The sequence below is a fragment of the Trichomycterus rosablanca genome, chromosome 16, assembly GCF_030014385.1.
Source record: "Trichomycterus rosablanca isolate fTriRos1 chromosome 16, fTriRos1.hap1, whole genome shotgun sequence".
NCBI classification, from domain to species: Eukaryota; Metazoa; Chordata; class Actinopteri; order Siluriformes; family Trichomycteridae; genus Trichomycterus; species Trichomycterus rosablanca.
In genome coordinates, this window is record NC_086003.1 from 26,547,828 (window position 1) to 26,565,324 (window position 17,497).

Consider the following 17,497-nt stretch of genomic DNA (forward strand, 5'->3'; position numbering starts at 1 on the left):
GTAAATTTATTCTTCCCTCAAAATAACTCAATATACAGCCATTAATGTCTAAACCACCGGCAACAAAAGTGAGTACACCCCTTAGTGAAAGTTCCTGAAGTGTCAATATTTTGTGTGGCCACCATTATTTCCCAGAACTGCCTTAACTCTCCTGGGCATGGAGTTTACCAGAGCTTCACAGGTTGCCACTGGAATGCTTTTCCACTCCTCCATGACGACATCCCGGAGCTGGCGGATATTCGAGACTTTGCACTCCTCCACCTTCCGCTTGAGGATGCCCCAAAGATGTTCTATTGGGTTTAGGTCTGGAGACATGCTTGGCCAGTCCATCACCTTTACCCTCAGCCTCTTCAATAAAGCAGTGGTCGTCTTAGAGGTGTGTTTGGGGTCATTATCATGCTGGAACACTGCCCTGCGACCCAGTTTCCGGAGGGAGGGGATCATGCTCTGCTTCAGTATTTCACAGTACATATTGGAGTTCATGTGTCCCTCAATGAAATGTAACTCCCCAACACCTGCTGCACTCATGCAGCCCCAGACCATGGCATTCCCACCACCATGCTTGACTGTAGGCATGACACACTTATCTTTGTACTCCTCACCTGATTGCCGCCACACATGCTTGAGACCATCTGAACCAAACAAATTAATCTTGGTCTCATCAGACCATAGGACATGGTTCCAGTAATCCATGTCCTTTGTTGACATGTCTTCAGCAAACTGTTTGCGGGCTTTCTTGTGTAGAGACTTCAGAAGAGGCTTCCTTCTGGGGTGACGGCCATGCAAACCAATTTGATGTAGTGTGCGGCGTATGGTCCGAGCACTGACAGGCTGACCCCCCACCTTTTCAATCTCTGCAGCAATGCTGACAGCACTCCTGCGCCTATCTTTCAAAGACAGCAGTTGGATGTGACGCTGAGCATGTGCACTCAGCTTCTTTGGACGACCAACGCGAGGTCTGTTCTGAGTGGACCCTGCTCTTTTAAAACGCTGGATGATCTTGGCCACTGTGCTGCATCTCAGTTTCAGGGTGTTGGCAATCTTCTTGTAGCCTTGGCCATCTTCATGTAGCGCAACAATTCGTCTTTTAAGATCCTCAGAGAGTTCTTTGCCATGAGGTGCCATGTTGGAACTTTCAGTGACCAGTATGAGAGAGTGTGAGAGCTGTACTACTAAATTGAACACACCTGCTCCCTATGCACACCTGAGACCTAGTAACACTAACAAATCACATGACATTTTGGAGGGAAAATGACAAGCAGTGCTCAATTTGGACATTTAGGGGTGTAGTCTCTTAGGGGTGTACTCACTTTTGTTGCCGGTGGTTTAGACATTAATGGCTGTATATTGAGTTATTTTGAGGGAAGAATAAATTTACACTGTTATATAAGCTGCACACAGATTACTTTTCATTGTGTCAAAGTGTCATTTTGTCAGTGTTGTCCCATGAAAAGATATACTTAAATATCTGCAGAAATGTGAGGGGTGTACTCACTTTTGTGATACACTGTATATAATGTACGTGTGTACGTGTAATTTTGTATACTGTACATAGATGTGTGTGTACTATATATAGATGTATAGGCCTATATGTGCACGTGTATATGTGTGTGTACTTTAAATATAGATGTGTATATAGATGTGTGTGTGTGTGTGTGTGTGTGTGTGTGTGTGTGTGTGTGCGGTCCTCGTCTCTAGGTGTCTCGCTTTCTCACCGCTCACCGAAGCTCCTCTAATGAAGGCGAGCGGCGGGCGCTGACGTCACCGCGCCGTTGATTTGCTGTGGCGCGCGCGGAGGGGAGTCAGTGCGCGTGAGAGCGGGTACTGTGAACTGAGCCGGACTGGACTGCGCGCGCTCTGTACACACACACACACACACACACACACGTCTCGATAAGCGGAGTGGGGCAGCGCGTGCGAGCTGCGGTGTACAGTGTATACAGTATTTACAGTACAGGTGAGTGAGTACAGTACAGCGGCTCTGTGTGTGTGTGAGTGTGTGTGTGTGAGTGTGTGTGTGAGTGTGTGTGAGTGTGTGTGGGGTGCACGTTAGCGAAAAGCTCGCGCTGCCGAAGTGTCGGCGTCTGTGATTAAGGAAACGCTCGTGATTTCAAGCACTTTTACTACTCGGTGCGCGTGCAGCGTGCATGCTGTGGCTTCGGATGCGTTAAAGCTAAGCACGGGCGGAGAAGTGCAGTGCGTGCGCCGGGAGAAAAGTGTCGCTACTGTCAATCAGCGCGAGTTAATGCACCTGATGCATATTACAGTCGGTGCGCCTATCTCGTGCACAGATGTGTGGATGTATTGCGGAGAAAAGAGGTGAGCCGATTGTTCCATCGCTTCATGGTTGCACAAAATATCTCAGGAGTTTTAGCACTTGTTTCTGTTGCTTTTTTCTGTTATGCTGTTTGTTGATGCCGTGCAGTTCCAGTGAGCATGCATTTTAGTCTGCAGATCCTAGTTTGACTTTGTTTACTGTATAAAACGCATTGATTGCATGCCGTTCCTGCAGTTCGGCGTAAACAGATTCGCCTGTGCACGCATCGATCGCCCGGCTGAATCTGGCGCTGTTCCGATACGCACCTAAAGTCAGTGATCTCGCAGTAGGCACGTGTTGCACCTCCAAAGGTTATTATTTTATTATTACTTGTTATGTTGAGTTGCTTGTTTCGTTTTCGTTCTCAGTGACAGTTTGCGTTTTGATCAGCGGCACTTTTTTGCGCACTTTTGTTATTATTATTATATTGGTGTAGTTACTGTACCGCAGCTTTGCAGCGCACTAGATACTGAACACGTGTTGAATACTTTAAATGTCATGTGACTTTTTGTTTTAATATTGATGGCTGGTTTTCTAGCGCTTGTAATACTCGAGCATGTCACGTTTTGCGCTTTTGCGCTGGAACCAGTCGCGCCGCTTCTTATTCAGTCGTAATGGTTCGTGTTTGCGGCTGTACAGCTTTGCATTAATGCATAATAAGCACATGCTTCGTATTTAACATGTGTTATAAGATTATTATTTGTTTTGTTTGTGCGCAGGATTTGCGCAAATTTAGTTTCTGCTTTATGCGTTTGTGTTTGATACTGTACAGTATTGTAGATGTACAGTTTTACAGTGTTGTAAATGTTTTGCACGTGTTGCACACTAAATGTGCAAATCTTGAACTTGAAATGCGTGAACAGTTTGCGCTTTGATCAACTGCACACTTTGCTATATTTCAGCCTTTATTGTGTGCGGTTGCGGTCATACATGTTTGCATTGTCATGCATAGTCAAGGGGTTGGATTGGCGCCATGTCCAGGGTATTCCTGCCTTGCGCCCAATGCTTACCGGTAAATCCCGCCGCGACCATGACCAGGATGATATGGTTGCCGAGAATAAAATATCATCACACCCTTATTGCTGTTGGTGATGTTTGCAGCTGTATAGTTTGCAAAGTAAGTAATAAGAACGCGTTGATTTGGCTACTGATTTGGATTATTTGTGCCAGTTCATGTCCAGGTGCTTGCATGGGCATGGGCAGGGCAGGGCAGGGCCGGGCAGGGCAGGGCCGGGCATGGCGAGTTTGTGCTCGGATAAAATGCACGTTTTGCGTCCTGATGTTGATGCCAAGCACATGTTGCGCTCTCCGACAACCGCGCGATTATTAAAGCCAAGGACGGAATGTTTGCGCCTGTGCTTGGAACATGACCAGTTGCACCGTTTGCGACTTATTTAGGTTTTTGTTCTAATGTTTTATTGCAAGCTTAATTTTGGTGTGCAGTTTTATAATAGCTATATATCCTACACAAAGCAGAAAATAAGCAATTTAATGATTGTTTTGCATCTAGTCTGTGAGCAAAATGCGATGTAATGCATCAGCATCATGCGCGCTCCCGATTTTTTATATACAGGTATAAATAATTTGATGATGATGATGAGCTATTTTCTCACGCATAACAAGACATGCCACAAAGTAACTTGCATACAATATGTTAAGTAATTCATATTACCTAAGTGTGTGAGCTTATTATGAAAACCAATGGAATGATTGAAGCCACATTTCTTAAATGTAATCAGTCAGTACACATTGTCAGAGATCAGATCTTATTACAGTACTGTGTGCATTTTCATTTATGATTTATGACACAATTTTGTCATCATATTACTTGCCGAAATGTTATTATAAGTAGAAATGGCCAGATTTTACACTATGTAATGTCATCAGCTTACACCAGCTTATGGATCTCATTATGATTTATACAGGGTGTCCCTAAACATAGGAAATATCGCTAACTATATGTTTACTAAAATACGTACACATACATATTGCATCACAAATAGTGGAAAACACATTGAATATGTTATTGGCTGGCTAAAAAATGTATTGAAATTTATTGAAAATATGCATTTTGCCTATGTGTTCAGACTTTAGGGACACCCTATATACTGTAAACACCACTACAGATCCGGTACTTGTTATAAGTTTATACATGATTTGCTGGTGTATTGAATGACACATTAAGGTTTTTATTTGCATTTTGGCCTCCTTTAAATGACTGTAATAGTATTGACTTCAGAAGCCCAGTCTCTATCCAATAGGTTACATATTTCTCCAGATTAAAGTCACTGGTTGAACCCAAACCCATGTCAAACGTGTCGTTCAGGAGCGTTAAGCGAGCACATACAGGGCCTGGTGCTTTTTTGACATCCTCTGTTCAGACTGTTCCTGGCAACAGCTCGCCTCACCCTTCGTGCTGCGCTCACTATCCCACTCTGTGATACGAATACTGAATAAGATGCCATTTCATTTCAGCTGGCTGTTGATGGGCTTTGTAAGGAGAGCTCTGAACACACTGAAACAAAGACACGACTGCAGACCGGGTTTCCCAGCACTGACACTGAATTTGTAGGCCTTTTTTTTGGGTGGGGGGGGGTCAGTGGGGTCGGTTAGTTTTAACATTTTGATGTGGGCTTCGGTCAATTTTCATTATAATACCATTATCAAAAATTGAGTATCATCTGATAATGATTCTACGGCAGCACTGACATCCTTACTTGAATTGCCATATCTGAATCAATATGGATATTTAGTATTGGATTGGTGTCTCTCTAATAAGACTGGATAAGAAGGGATCCCATTTAAAGAAAACAAATCATGCCATATAAATATTAAAGCTAGGAGGTTTGACTGAAACCCAACACTGAATCAGTTCTCTTCTATTAAATGTCAAAGCTGTTGAGGTAGGAATGTTTTTTTGGCTTAAAACACGTGTCCTCTTTAAACTTCAGGAGATGTAAATGTCATAGCGTTGTGATTTAAGATCATTCGTTTCCTGTGTTTACCTACATGATCAATGATGTCTGTTACATAATTACATTTTTGCATTGTTAGTTTACTGTGACTAAAAGCACTTCTGTACCTAAAAAAGCTTTTACACATTTGAGTTCCTTTATGAGGTTGGTGTGAGTTTTCTTGAAATTTGCTGGACAAAAATATACATACTGCAACATATATCATTTTTATTAGCAATTATTATCAACTGACTGCTCATAGTAACTTCTTTGTGCTCCTATAAATAGGACTAGTTTAACTGGGAGAAAGCTCTATGCAGGCCACTGTAGTTCCTCCACACCAAACTCAACATACAATTCATTTTATATAATTGATTTTTATATGCTTTTTAGTAGTGGGTGTGGCTCCTTATATACATTTGGCCACAAATTCCAATATGTAGAGATGAGAAATGTCTGAACTGTCACTGTCAGATTGGTTTATTCCTTAGTACAAGACACCTCTGCTCCACTGTAACTTAAATCAATCAATGCACACATGTAATGCACATTCTTTTACATTTGCAGCATTTAGCAGATGCCTCTATCCAAAGCGACTTGCAGTTATGACTAAATATAGTTCAAACAATTAAGCGGCACTCGGGTCGTAAAGTACGGCAGTCCAGATCTGGTACAGTGCACTGCTGAGATCTGAGGAGCCAGGGTTTGACTGTCGGCAGTGCTATTAACCGGTCAGACTTCTGCATGGACATTGGCTATTGTCCCTGGGGGAAAAATCCCAAGCCCAAAAAAGTAGGAGGGTGGCATCAGTAAGGGTATTTGGCTTAAAAATTGTGGCAAGTTTGGTATGAGGACCAGATCTGCTGTGGGGACCCCTAAATATATAAAAGCGGGTGAAAGGAAAAAAAAAACAGCCTGAGCAATTGAGGGTTAAGGGCCTTGCTCAGGGGCCCAACAGTGACAACTTGGTGGTGCTGTGGTTTAACTGATTAGTGGTCCAGTACTTTAACAGAGGTAGCCTAGTGGGTGGAGCTTTGAGCTATCAATTGAAATATTCAGAGTTTAAATCCAGGCTCTGCCATGCAGCCACTGCTGGCCCCTTTAGCAAGGCACTTAACCCTCTCAGATCCAGGGGCAAAATGAGAAGAAAAAATCCAGGAAATCACATTGTAGGATTTTTAAAGAATTTATTTGTAAATTATGGTGGAAAATAAGTATTTGGTCACCCACAAACAAGCAAGATTTCTGGCTCTCACAGACCTGTAACTTCTTCTTTAAGAAGCTCTTCTGTCCTCCACTCGTTACCTGTATTAATGGCACCTGTTTGACCTCGTTATCTGTATAAAAGACACCTGTCCACAGCCTCAAACAGTCAACCATGGCCAAGACCAAAGAGCTGTCAAAGGACACCAGGAAGAAAATTGTAGACCTGCACCAGGCTGGGAAGAGTGAATCTACAATAGGCAAGCAGGTTGGTGTGAATAAATCAACTGTGGGAACAATTGTAAGAAAATGGAAGACATACAAGACCATTGATAATCTCCCTCGATCCCGTGGGGTCAAAATGATCATGAGAACGGTGAGCAAAATATCCCAGAACTACACGGAGGGACCTGATGAATGACCTGGGACTCAAATCCTGCAGTGCCAGGCGTGTCCCCCTGCTTAAGCCAGTACATGTCCAGGCCCGTCTGAAGTTTGCCAGAGAGCATATGGATGATCCAGAAGAGGATTGGGAGAATATCATGTGGTCAGATGAAACCAAAATGGAACTTTTTGGTAAAAACTCAACTCGTCGTGTTTGGAGGAAGAAGAATGCTGAGTAAACACCGTACCTACTGTGAAGCATGGGTGTGGAAACATCATGCTTTGGGGCTGTTTTTCTGCAAAGGGGACAGGACGACTGATCCGTGTTAAGGGAAGAATGAACGGGGCCATGTATCGTGAGATTTTAAGCCAAAACCTCCTTCCATCAGTGAGAGCATTGAAGATGGAACGTGGCTGGGTCTTCCAGCATGACAATGATCCCAAACACACCGCTCGGGCAACGAAGGAGTGGCTCCGTAAAAAGCATTTCAAGGTCCTGGAGTGGCCTAGCCAGTCTCCAGACCTCAACCCCATAGAAAATTTGTGGAGTCCGTGTTGCCCAGCGACAGCCCCAAAACATCACTGCTCTAGAGGAGATCTGCATGGAGGAATGGGCCAAAATACCAGCTACAGTGTGTGCAAACCTGGTGAAGACTTACAGGAAACGTTTGACCTCTGTCATTGCCAACAAAGGTTATGTTACAAAGTATTGAGTTGAAATTTTGTTATTGACCAAATACTTATTTTCCACCATAATTTACAAATAAATTCTTTAAAAATCCTACAATGTGATTTCCTGTATTTTTTTTTCTCATTTTGTCTCTCATAGTTGAAGTGTACCTATGATGAAAATTACAGACCTCTCTCATCTTTCTAAGTAGGAGAACTTGCACAATCAGTGTCTGACTAAATACTTTTTGGCCCCACTGTATATATACTGTATATATATATACGTATATATGTATGACAAATATAGGCATTCTATTCTAACCACTGAGCAACGACTGCACAATATTGATCTAATTCATTCTCATTCTGTCTCATTCCAGACTGACCTTATCTTGTTTACAAAGATAACTGACCAGACTGCTGAGCGGAACGAGAGCGAGACTCATGAGTTGGTCCGGCGGGTTTCGGAGATGTTATGGATCTGACTAAAATGGGTATCATACAGCTCCAGAACCCCACCCACCCCACGGCGCTGCTGCACAAGGCCAATCAGATGCGCCTGGCCGGCACGCTGTGCGATGTGGTCATCATGGTGGACAGCCAGGAGTTCCACGCTCACCGGACGGTCCTGGCCTGCACCAGCAAGATGTTCGAGATCCTCTTCCACCGCAACAGCCAGCATTACACCCTCGACTTTCTCTCGCCAAAGACTTTCCAGCAGATTCTCGAATACGCCTACACTGCCACGCTCCAGGCCAAAGTGGAAGACCTGGACGACTTGCTGTACGCAGCAGAGATACTCGAGATCGAGTATCTTGAGGAGCAATGCCTGAAGATCCTGGAGACGATCCAGTCTTCGGATGAAAACGACACAGAGGTGAACATGAACGAGGAGGACGACGAACACAAAGGGAGGCACGGCAGGAGCAACGCCAGCTCGAAGAAGCATTCCATGGAGGATGGTAGCTATGTAACACAGCAAGCTCTCACAATGTCGGGTATGGTGGACCAGAGCCCGTCTGTCTCCACGTCCTTGGGTCTGTCGACGATGAGCTCGACTAAAGCAGCAGTGGACAGCTTAATGAGCATCGGCCAGTCGCTGTTTCAGCAGGGCAACTCTCACCCAATGGTGCAAGAGATCAAGACTGAGATGATGCAGGTGGATGAAACCGGAGGTCGTAACAGCCCACGACCCATGGATTCTAACACCACAAGTAACGGTGATCGCAACAGCGATGCTGACAAGAGCCGCGATGGACCTGGTACCCCCACCAGGAGCAGTGTCATCACCAGCGCCCGTGAGCTCCAGTATGTCCGTGAGGATGGTCCGGGAGGTGACCAGCCACCCGACGTCACCCATATGGGTCTGGAGGGAATGGCACAACTTACAGAGAAACACCTGGCCTCACTATATGGCCTCCCACCCAACCATAAGGGTGAGGGCTTGCTGACCATGCCTCCGTCCATGGCCACGACCCTGCACATGTCTCATCCCTTGGCCATGTCTATGGACTTTAGCGCATATAGTAGCCTTCTGCCACAGAGCTTCATCCAGAGGGAGTTCTTCAACAAGCTGGGTGAGCTGGCAGCCGGGATGAAGCCGGACGGACGCGGCGGGCCTCATGAGCGCTGTAACGTCTGCGGTGCCGAACTGCCGGATAACGAGGCCGTGGAGCAACACAGGTGAGTCGTTTATATTAAACACTGATTCATATTAACTGCTGCAGAAAAGCTTTCTGCTTTCATTTGGTTCACGCATGTGGACTTCTGGACTTTTTCTTGGGTCAGTTGTGTACTTGGTTTTCACCTGATGGAAGGTGGACGGCTTGCATTACACATAGAGTTGTTTCCCGGTGAAATAAAGAAACATGTAGAAGTTGTCTGGTTAGAGAAAGTCGGAGCGCTGGAGATCATTCACAAGCGTAGCTGCTGATTGCTTAACTTAATGATGGAGGTCAGGTTCCTTTACGCCGTGCTGTGAGAGTAATGAACGAATACATTACCGAGTTAGTCATGTACATCTTTTCTTCATAGGAAATGCAAGTTTTGTTACAAAAAAAAGACTTTAATGTTTTGAAAATGTAGATTTCTTCATCGTTTAATAATTGAGATGAATCTGATAACTTTGAAGTGAGTTTAAAGTTCAATAGATTTTGCTGAAGTTTGTAAAGAAATGTGAACATTTTAATTTGCCTCATTTATCAGACGCTTCTATCCAAAGCGACTTACAGATGTGACCAAATACAGGAGTCAAGTCAAGAGAGCTCACAAGAGGCTTTATTGTCATTTCAGTTATATACAAGTACATTGAAATGAAACAACGTTCCTCCAGGACCAGGGTGCAACACAGAACAAAAAGTGCAAGACAGTATCGTACATAGTGCACATAGACAACAGTACAATAAATACAAAAAGACATTTCTAATCTAAAAAGTAATTAAGGGAGACCAGACTAGAGACCAGAGGGTTAAGGGCCTTGCTCAGGGGCCCGACAGTAGCTTGAACCAAGAACCATTTGATTAATAGTCTAGTACCTTAACCACTGAGCTCCCACTGCCCTAACTGCATTTATTTTTAATATTAAAGAGTAAATAATGATTCACAGATGTGAAAGTAAGCATCAGGCTGTTAACAGACAAATATTGAAGATGACTGTATTTAAGCTTGTATTATCATAATTCATAATAAAAATATGTTTTAAAATATATGGTTTTGTAAATGGGCATTTAAAATATTAAAGTGTTAAACAGTTAAATGGGGAACAAAATGAAGAACTGGGGGAACTGGATTACCATTTAAATAGAAATTTAAAAAATGTAGATAATGGGCTTTAAAATATGAAATAATAAAAAAAACATTTTTATGTACATAATAATATGCATTCATTTAATAATATTTATGTATGTAATAATAATAATAATAATAATGAAAAGATGGACAAACACTTAAATTATATTAATTTCTTAAACAATTATTTTAGTAAATACTTTAGAATTTGAAGAGCAGTTGGGTTATTCAGTAATCATTTGTAAATAATTAATTGTTAATAAAAAATACCAATTTGTTTAATTCATTGTTAGAAAAATATGTTTTAAATATCATGTATGAACCAATTATTTATTTGTATTTTAAATAAATATTTTATATATCAAATACATCATTACTTATTTATTTTTCCCATACATTATCTTTTCCCTATATCCAACATAATTTAGTAGTTTTGGAGTTCATCTATACATGGCAGGTATAAATGAATAGCTGAATGTATTACACGACGATACTTTAAATCATTTAGTAGATGTTGTGGTTTGTAAGGTTTCTGAAATGTGACAATGTAAAAGCACCCTCAGACGATGCAGTAAATAATTTATTAGGATCAGTTCAGTCAGATCTTCATATTGTTTTGCTCTGTTTTGTTCTGGATCACTTGGGACTAAATTTAAAGGTTTAATTATAAATCGAGGTAAAGATGCTCTTTGGGATTCCCTTTAGGGTTATTAGTGTGTGTTGGTTGTGATTATGGTTGCACCCAGACCTGGTTCTGATCATTGATGCAATGTTTTAAATGTCAGTACGGGTGAATAAAAGATCCGAATTAAAGACGCCTCCGTGTGTGGTAATGGCGATTGCTCTCATGCTTTTGAGGTGCTGATCATTTCCAGGCCCGTGCTGGTGGCGGTGATGGCAGGGCTTCATGGCGAGGGGCTACACAGGTCCATTAGCCACACCTGGAGAGAGCGCCGGCTAATGGGAAGCAGGCCGCTCTCCACCCCGTGACCCCCACCGCATGGCCCACGATGAGTCTCCCACTGCTACCAGTATCTTTATTAGCTTTATTAGAGGGGGCTGAGTGTCCAGTACAGGAAATGAGGGCCAGGAGCAGGGGATCAAGCTGACCTCCCCTCTGTAACCTTTTAGCCACTCGGGTTGCCTCTGGTTCCTGTCAGTGTAGTAACTGGAGAGGGGGTTACAGTGAGCACTGGTGGGGTGATCAAATCCACACCAGACGCATCCAAGTTTTAAAGCTGGGCTGTTTCATTTCAGCAGGACACACAGGAGTCTGTCAGTATCACAATTACTGTGAGTAAGCGGTTGATCACGGACATCCCAACTAAGATCATAAATTAAGCCAGTGGTTTTAGTCCAGACAGTTTACTGGTATTATTGGTTATTTCTCACGCTGCATTACGGATTAGTCATAATTTGTCACTAGTCAGAGTAATTAAAGATGAAATGATAGATCAAATAAAGTCATAATTTGTACTATTTCTTTAGATTTCTTTAGATCGATTTATTAGGTTATTATTTTAACTGGAGAGGAGTTACAGTGTGCACTGGTGGGGTGAACAAATCCACACCAGACGCAGTCAAGTTTTGAAAGCCGGACTCTTTGAGTAACTGTTCAGTTCTTCATTTCTGGACGATTTGTGTTGTTTGTCTAATACGGTTGGTTGGTATGATGATCTATCAGTATCACAACTAAGATCATAAATTAAACAGTGGTTTTAGTCAAGACAGTTTACTGGTTTTATTGGTAAATTCTCACACTGCATTACAGAGAAGAAATATGAATAGATTCATCATAATTTGTCACTAACCAGATGAAATACGTTCATACTTTGTACACATTTTTTTTTTTTAGATATTCTTTATTTAGATTGATTTATTAGGTTATTTTTTAACTGTAGATGGGTTACAGTGTGCACTGCTGGGGTGAACATATCCACACCAGATGCACCCAGTTTGTAAAGCCGGGCCGTTTTCCTTCAGCAGGACACACAGCTTCATTTCTAGATGATTTACTTGTCTGTCTAGATGATTTATTGTACAATAAAGTCTTCTGAATATGCTGTATGTACAGCGCTCTGCGATTTCCCATCATCCCCACGTATCTGTCACACTATAATTTCACCTCATTAAACCAAACATGAAATTACATAATGAGACCCTAAGTAAAAACACCACGCAAACTGTAAAATGGATTTTTACCACCTTAGTGACTAAATAACTACCTCGTTAAACTGACTGATTACCCCCCTCCCCCCCCAGCAGTGACTAAAACACTTTCTATGATTTGATGTTAGTCACTCGTATTTTTTAGCCCCCTGCTACGTTTCCAGGCATCATCTGCTTGTTTAACGTTTTATTTCATTTTCATAGTTTTACCATGGGCGGCACGGTGGCTCTGTGCGTAGCACTGTAGCCTGACAGCAAGAAGGTCCTGGGTTCGATCCCCAGGCGGGGCGGTCCGGGTCCTCTCTGTGTGGGTTTCCTCCGGGAGCTCCGGTTTCCTCCCACAGTCCAAAAACATGCAGTCAGGTTAATTGGAGACACTGAATTGTCCTATAGGTGAATGGGTGGGTGTGTGTGTGTGTGTGTGTCTGCCCTGCGATGGACTGGCGATGGACACCATCCAGGGTGTTACTGTGTGCCTTGCGACCCTAATTGGATAAGCGGTTAAGTGAGTGAGTGAGTTTAACCATCTCATTATTCTGGTCATGGTTGCAGTGGCTCTGGTTTCTACAGAATCACTGTGTATAATGCAGTACCATTTACATTTACATTTACATTTTCAGCATTTAGCAGACGCTCTTATCCAGAGCGACTTACAGAAGTGCTTCCATAGTGAACATTTCATTCCTTAAGTTTAGATAGACAACAGTCGAAGAACACAACTCTGCTAAAACCTGTTAGAACCAAAGTGCCTTTTATTTATTTATTTTTTTTTATTTTTTTTTAATTTTTTTTTTAAATGGAAAAGATTGGAATAAAGTGTTAGTAAATAAGTACAAATCAGCCTAAGTGAGTACCACTCCCCCATTGTGAGGCCTCTGCAACTCCCACCCCCCAAAGACACAGCCAATTATCTGTATATAGTCCGTATATAAATGCTTCAAACCCTGCATCCCAGGAGACGTGCAATAGCATAATTTATCATAGCTCCTTTAACATCTGATCACTCTCTGTTTTTTTCAGCTGACCACTCTCTATTTTGTAAAAATAGGATAAGGTAAAGTAAGTTTTATTCTGTGTCCACTGTTTTTTGATGCTTTATATTAAGTGTTATCTAACGACGTATTGCAGTATCATACAGTATTATAGCCATGTTTTCTAGCTCCTGGCTAATCTGACAGTGTGATGCTAATACCATGATAAATTACACTCCAATTAGAACGTTGTGAACATCGGTCACGCTTGTGTGGCGCAGCGGTCTAATATGCAGCCCACCCACTTCTCAAAACAAATCCAGCTCTGTACAGACTGGAGCTCTCCAATCAAATCAAGTGTCAGCTGTCGAAAATAATCTAAAACTGAATCAATGAGGGAGTAAGTAAATGTGCTTGTGAGTGAGTGAATCAGTGTGTGAGTGAATTAGTGAGTGAGTGAGTAAATCAGTGTTTGAGTGTGTGAATCAGTGAGTGTGTGAAGGTGTGATTGAGTGAATCAATGAATGTGTGATTGAGTGAATCAGTGTTTGAGTGTGTAAGTGAATCAGTGAGTGAGTGAGTGAATGAATGAATCAGTGAGTGAATCAGTGAGTGATTAAGTGAGTGAATCAGTGAGCGATTAAGTGAGTGAATCAATGAGTGAGTGAGTGAATTAGTGAGTGGTTGAGTAAGTGAATCAATGAGTGAGTGAATGTGTGAGTGAGTAAATGTGTGAATGAGTGTGTGAGCGAATCAGTAAGTGTGTGAATGTGTGAGTGAGTGAATCAGTAAGTGACTGAGTGAATCAGTGAGTGTGTGAATGTGTGAGTAACTGAATCAATGAGTGAGTGAATTAGTTAGTGAGTGAATCAGTGAGTGATTGAGTGAATCAGAGAATGTATGAGTGAGTGTGTGAGTGAATCAGTGAGTGATTGAGTGAATCAGTGAGTGTGTGAATGTGTGAGTAACTGAATCAATCAATGAGTGAGTGAATTAGTAAGTGAGCGAATCAGTGAGTGAATCAGTGAGTGAGGGAATGTGTGAGTGAGTGAATCAGTGAGTGATTGAGTGAATCAGAGAATGTATGAGTGAGTGAGTGAGTGAATCAGTGAGTTAGTGAGTGTGTGTGTGCTGCTCTGTCTGTAATGGTTTGGTGTTCTGGTCAGTATCTTCCTGGCCCGTGCTCAGTGTTTCGAGTGGACCCGGACCGGTCTCGCCCCTGATCAGTATTAAAAGCGAATGAAGAATAATTAATAATCAATGTGTGTTTATATCCAGCAGGCGTGATGAGGCGTTCCAGAAATCTGAGCTCGTCTCTGATTCATTACTCACGTTAGGTGCTCTTTCTAAGCGAATGCGTTTCTGAATCTCGGGGCTGATTTGTTTTGCCACGGCCGTCGAGATGCCCGTGTTTGTTTTGTAAGCTCCTCCGAGGCTCGTGCTCCTGACAGCTTGCTGCACACAGGGAGTCGGGTCCTGTGAGTAATTACACATTATTTCTCAGCATCTTGTGCCAGCGACCCTGCCATCTTCACTTCCAAATGTGAGGAATATTTCTGTCCGAGAGCTCATTTGCGGCAAACAGGTCGGCTTAATTAGCTGTGATTGTTTCCAGGCATGGCACGGGTCTGCATTTGTATCTGTGTGTGTGTGTGTGTGTGTGTGTGTGTGTGTTGAAGTGGACACTCGGTATTCTCTTCCTGTTAGGAATTTAGCACACCGGTGTCCTGGATTATGTCATAAAAGTCTGGAGGACTCTGTGAGACCCGGATCACTGCCACACTGGACTGGGTTAAAGAGAATAGTGTTTGTAGTGCATGTTGGGAGTTACGTGGTGGTAGCTGTGAGAGATATATGACTCTGGGTAGCTCAAATGAAAGGGTTTGTTTGTTTTGCAGTCACCCGTGGTTTCCTGCAGGAGCTAAACTAAACCTGCTTAAACCAGCAACACATCAGTCTGGGCTTTTTTTGGCTATGAAAAGCATATTTGGTGCTGCTGTGATTTCAGGGGTTGGATAACCAAAATATTTCAGCAACCTGGAGATAAGAAAATAACCAGCATGCTTTGGACAGCAGTAATTCAGTGTCGGTTCTGTGTTACCAGACAGAAAGGTCACTTTAGGCCAGTTTTAGTCACTTTAAGATCACTGAATGTACACAAATTTCTGTCAATACACTTTACACCGGAAAGTATGTGGACGCTTAAATGTATGCTTACTATGGTGTTTCTATATTGCACATAATAATAACTGCACCTTATAACCCATGATGTGAACTGCACATGCAGATGTTTACAGGTATAAATGTGTTATTGTGTGTGTGTGTGTGTGTGTGTGTGTGTGTTTTTGTGGTGCACTGCGTTCATGTAACCAAAGACAAAATACTTGCATGTGTGAGCATACTTGGCTTGATTCTGATTCTCTGTTTCTGATTCTGTTTCTTTTTCTGATTCTCGGAATCTGATTCTGTTTCTAAATTTAATTTTCTGATTTTGGTTCTCTGATTCTGATTCTCTGATTCTGATTCTCTGATTCTGATTCTCTGTTTCTCTGATTCTGAATCTCTGTTTCTGATTCTAAATCAGATTTTCTGTTTCTGATTTTCTGATTCTCATGTTCTGATTCTCTGATTGTGATTCTCTGATTGTGACTCTCTGATTGTGATTTTCTGATTCTATGTTTCAAAATCTCTGATTCTGATTCTCTGTTTCTAATTCTCTGTTTCTGATTTTCTGATTCTCTGATTGTGATTCACTGATTGTGATTCACTGATTCTGATTTTCTGATTCTATGTTTCTAAATCTCTGTTTCTGATTCTCTGTTTCTGATTTTCTGATTCTCATGTTCTGATTCTCTGATTGTGATTCTCTGATTGTGATTCTCTGATTGTGATTCTGATTCTGATTTTCTGATTCTGATTTTCTAAATCTCTGATTCTGATTCTCTGTTTCTGATTCTGAATCAGCCTCTTTTTTGTTAAGGCTTTCCATGAGATTGTCTCCCATGTGTGTCTATGGGAATTTGTGACCATTCCACCAAAAATACTTAGAATGTTAAGGAACAAAAGGCCTACATAACAATCCTAAAGGTGTTCAGTGGAGTTCAGGCCAAGACACCAGACTGGTACTGGTCAAATAACTTTACAGTCATGCTGGAATAGGAAAGGGACTTCCCCAAACTGTTGCCACAAAGTTGGAAGCATGTTATTTATTTGGTTGATTGTATACCCAGTAGCAATAACTACTGGCTAACACTTGAAAAAGGCATATCCACATACTTTTGGTCATATGTTGTGTAACCTCATCAACCTCATCAAGTGTTATGCAAAAGTTTTGACACCCCGGGTCACGTGTGACCTTATGTTGATCATCTAGGTGCAAATAAGTAATAAGTTCTCTACAGGGGACAAGATTAAGTGCCTTAAATTATTTAAATTGTACATTATATGGCCAAAAGTATTTGGACACCTGACTATGAGCTTGTTAGACGTCCCATTTCATTACCAAATGGTATTAAAACAGAGTGATCAATGTGTAGTCATTTCAGCTGTAACAGCAGCCACTCTTTTGTTATGGTTCCTCACAAGACTTTAAAGTATAACTGTGGGAATTTGTGCCCAATCGGTCAAAAGAGCATGGCTCTTTGTATGGCAGGGCACTGATGTTGGTCAAGAAAGCTCCAGTTAATGTTCCAGTTTATTTCAAAGCTGTTTAATTGGGCTGAGAAGTTTCCAGTCAGAGCTCTCGAGTTTCCACTACATTAGTCATACCCTTAGCTAGGTAGGTAGGTAGGTTAGTGAGTGACTAGATGTCTGTGTATCTGGTCTCTCTCGAGCAGCAGTGATATTGTTGTGTGTTGCCTTTTCTTACTGATGTTTTTCACCGTTCCATGTCTGAACAGTTTGATCTGGCTGATTAAACTCCAGCTGAGCTTTTCCACTGCAGACCTTGCGGTTGAACCGAACACAGCGAGCGCGTCGTTAGCGCCATGCGCGGCCTGTCCGTTTAAACAGGAGCTTGGTTTTTATCTTTGCATATCAGAGGC

The 17,497-nt window shown here is 42.1% G+C and overlaps 1 protein-coding gene across 1 annotated transcript in view; it reads left to right on the forward strand.

Moving 5' to 3' along the window:
- The first annotated feature begins 1,802 nt into the window (after positions 1–1,802).
- zbtb16a (zinc finger and BTB domain containing 16a) overlaps positions 1,803–17,497 on the forward strand; it is a 156,788-nt gene continuing 141,093 nt past the window's right edge. The window contains exons 1-2 of the mRNA XM_063011972.1: positions 1,803–1,957; positions 7,908–9,210. Of these exons, the coding sequence (XP_062868042.1) occupies positions 8,003–9,210 (1,208 nt within the window). The 5' untranslated portion in view covers positions 1,803–1,957; positions 7,908–8,002. The remainder of the gene's footprint in view (positions 1,958–7,907; positions 9,211–17,497) is intronic.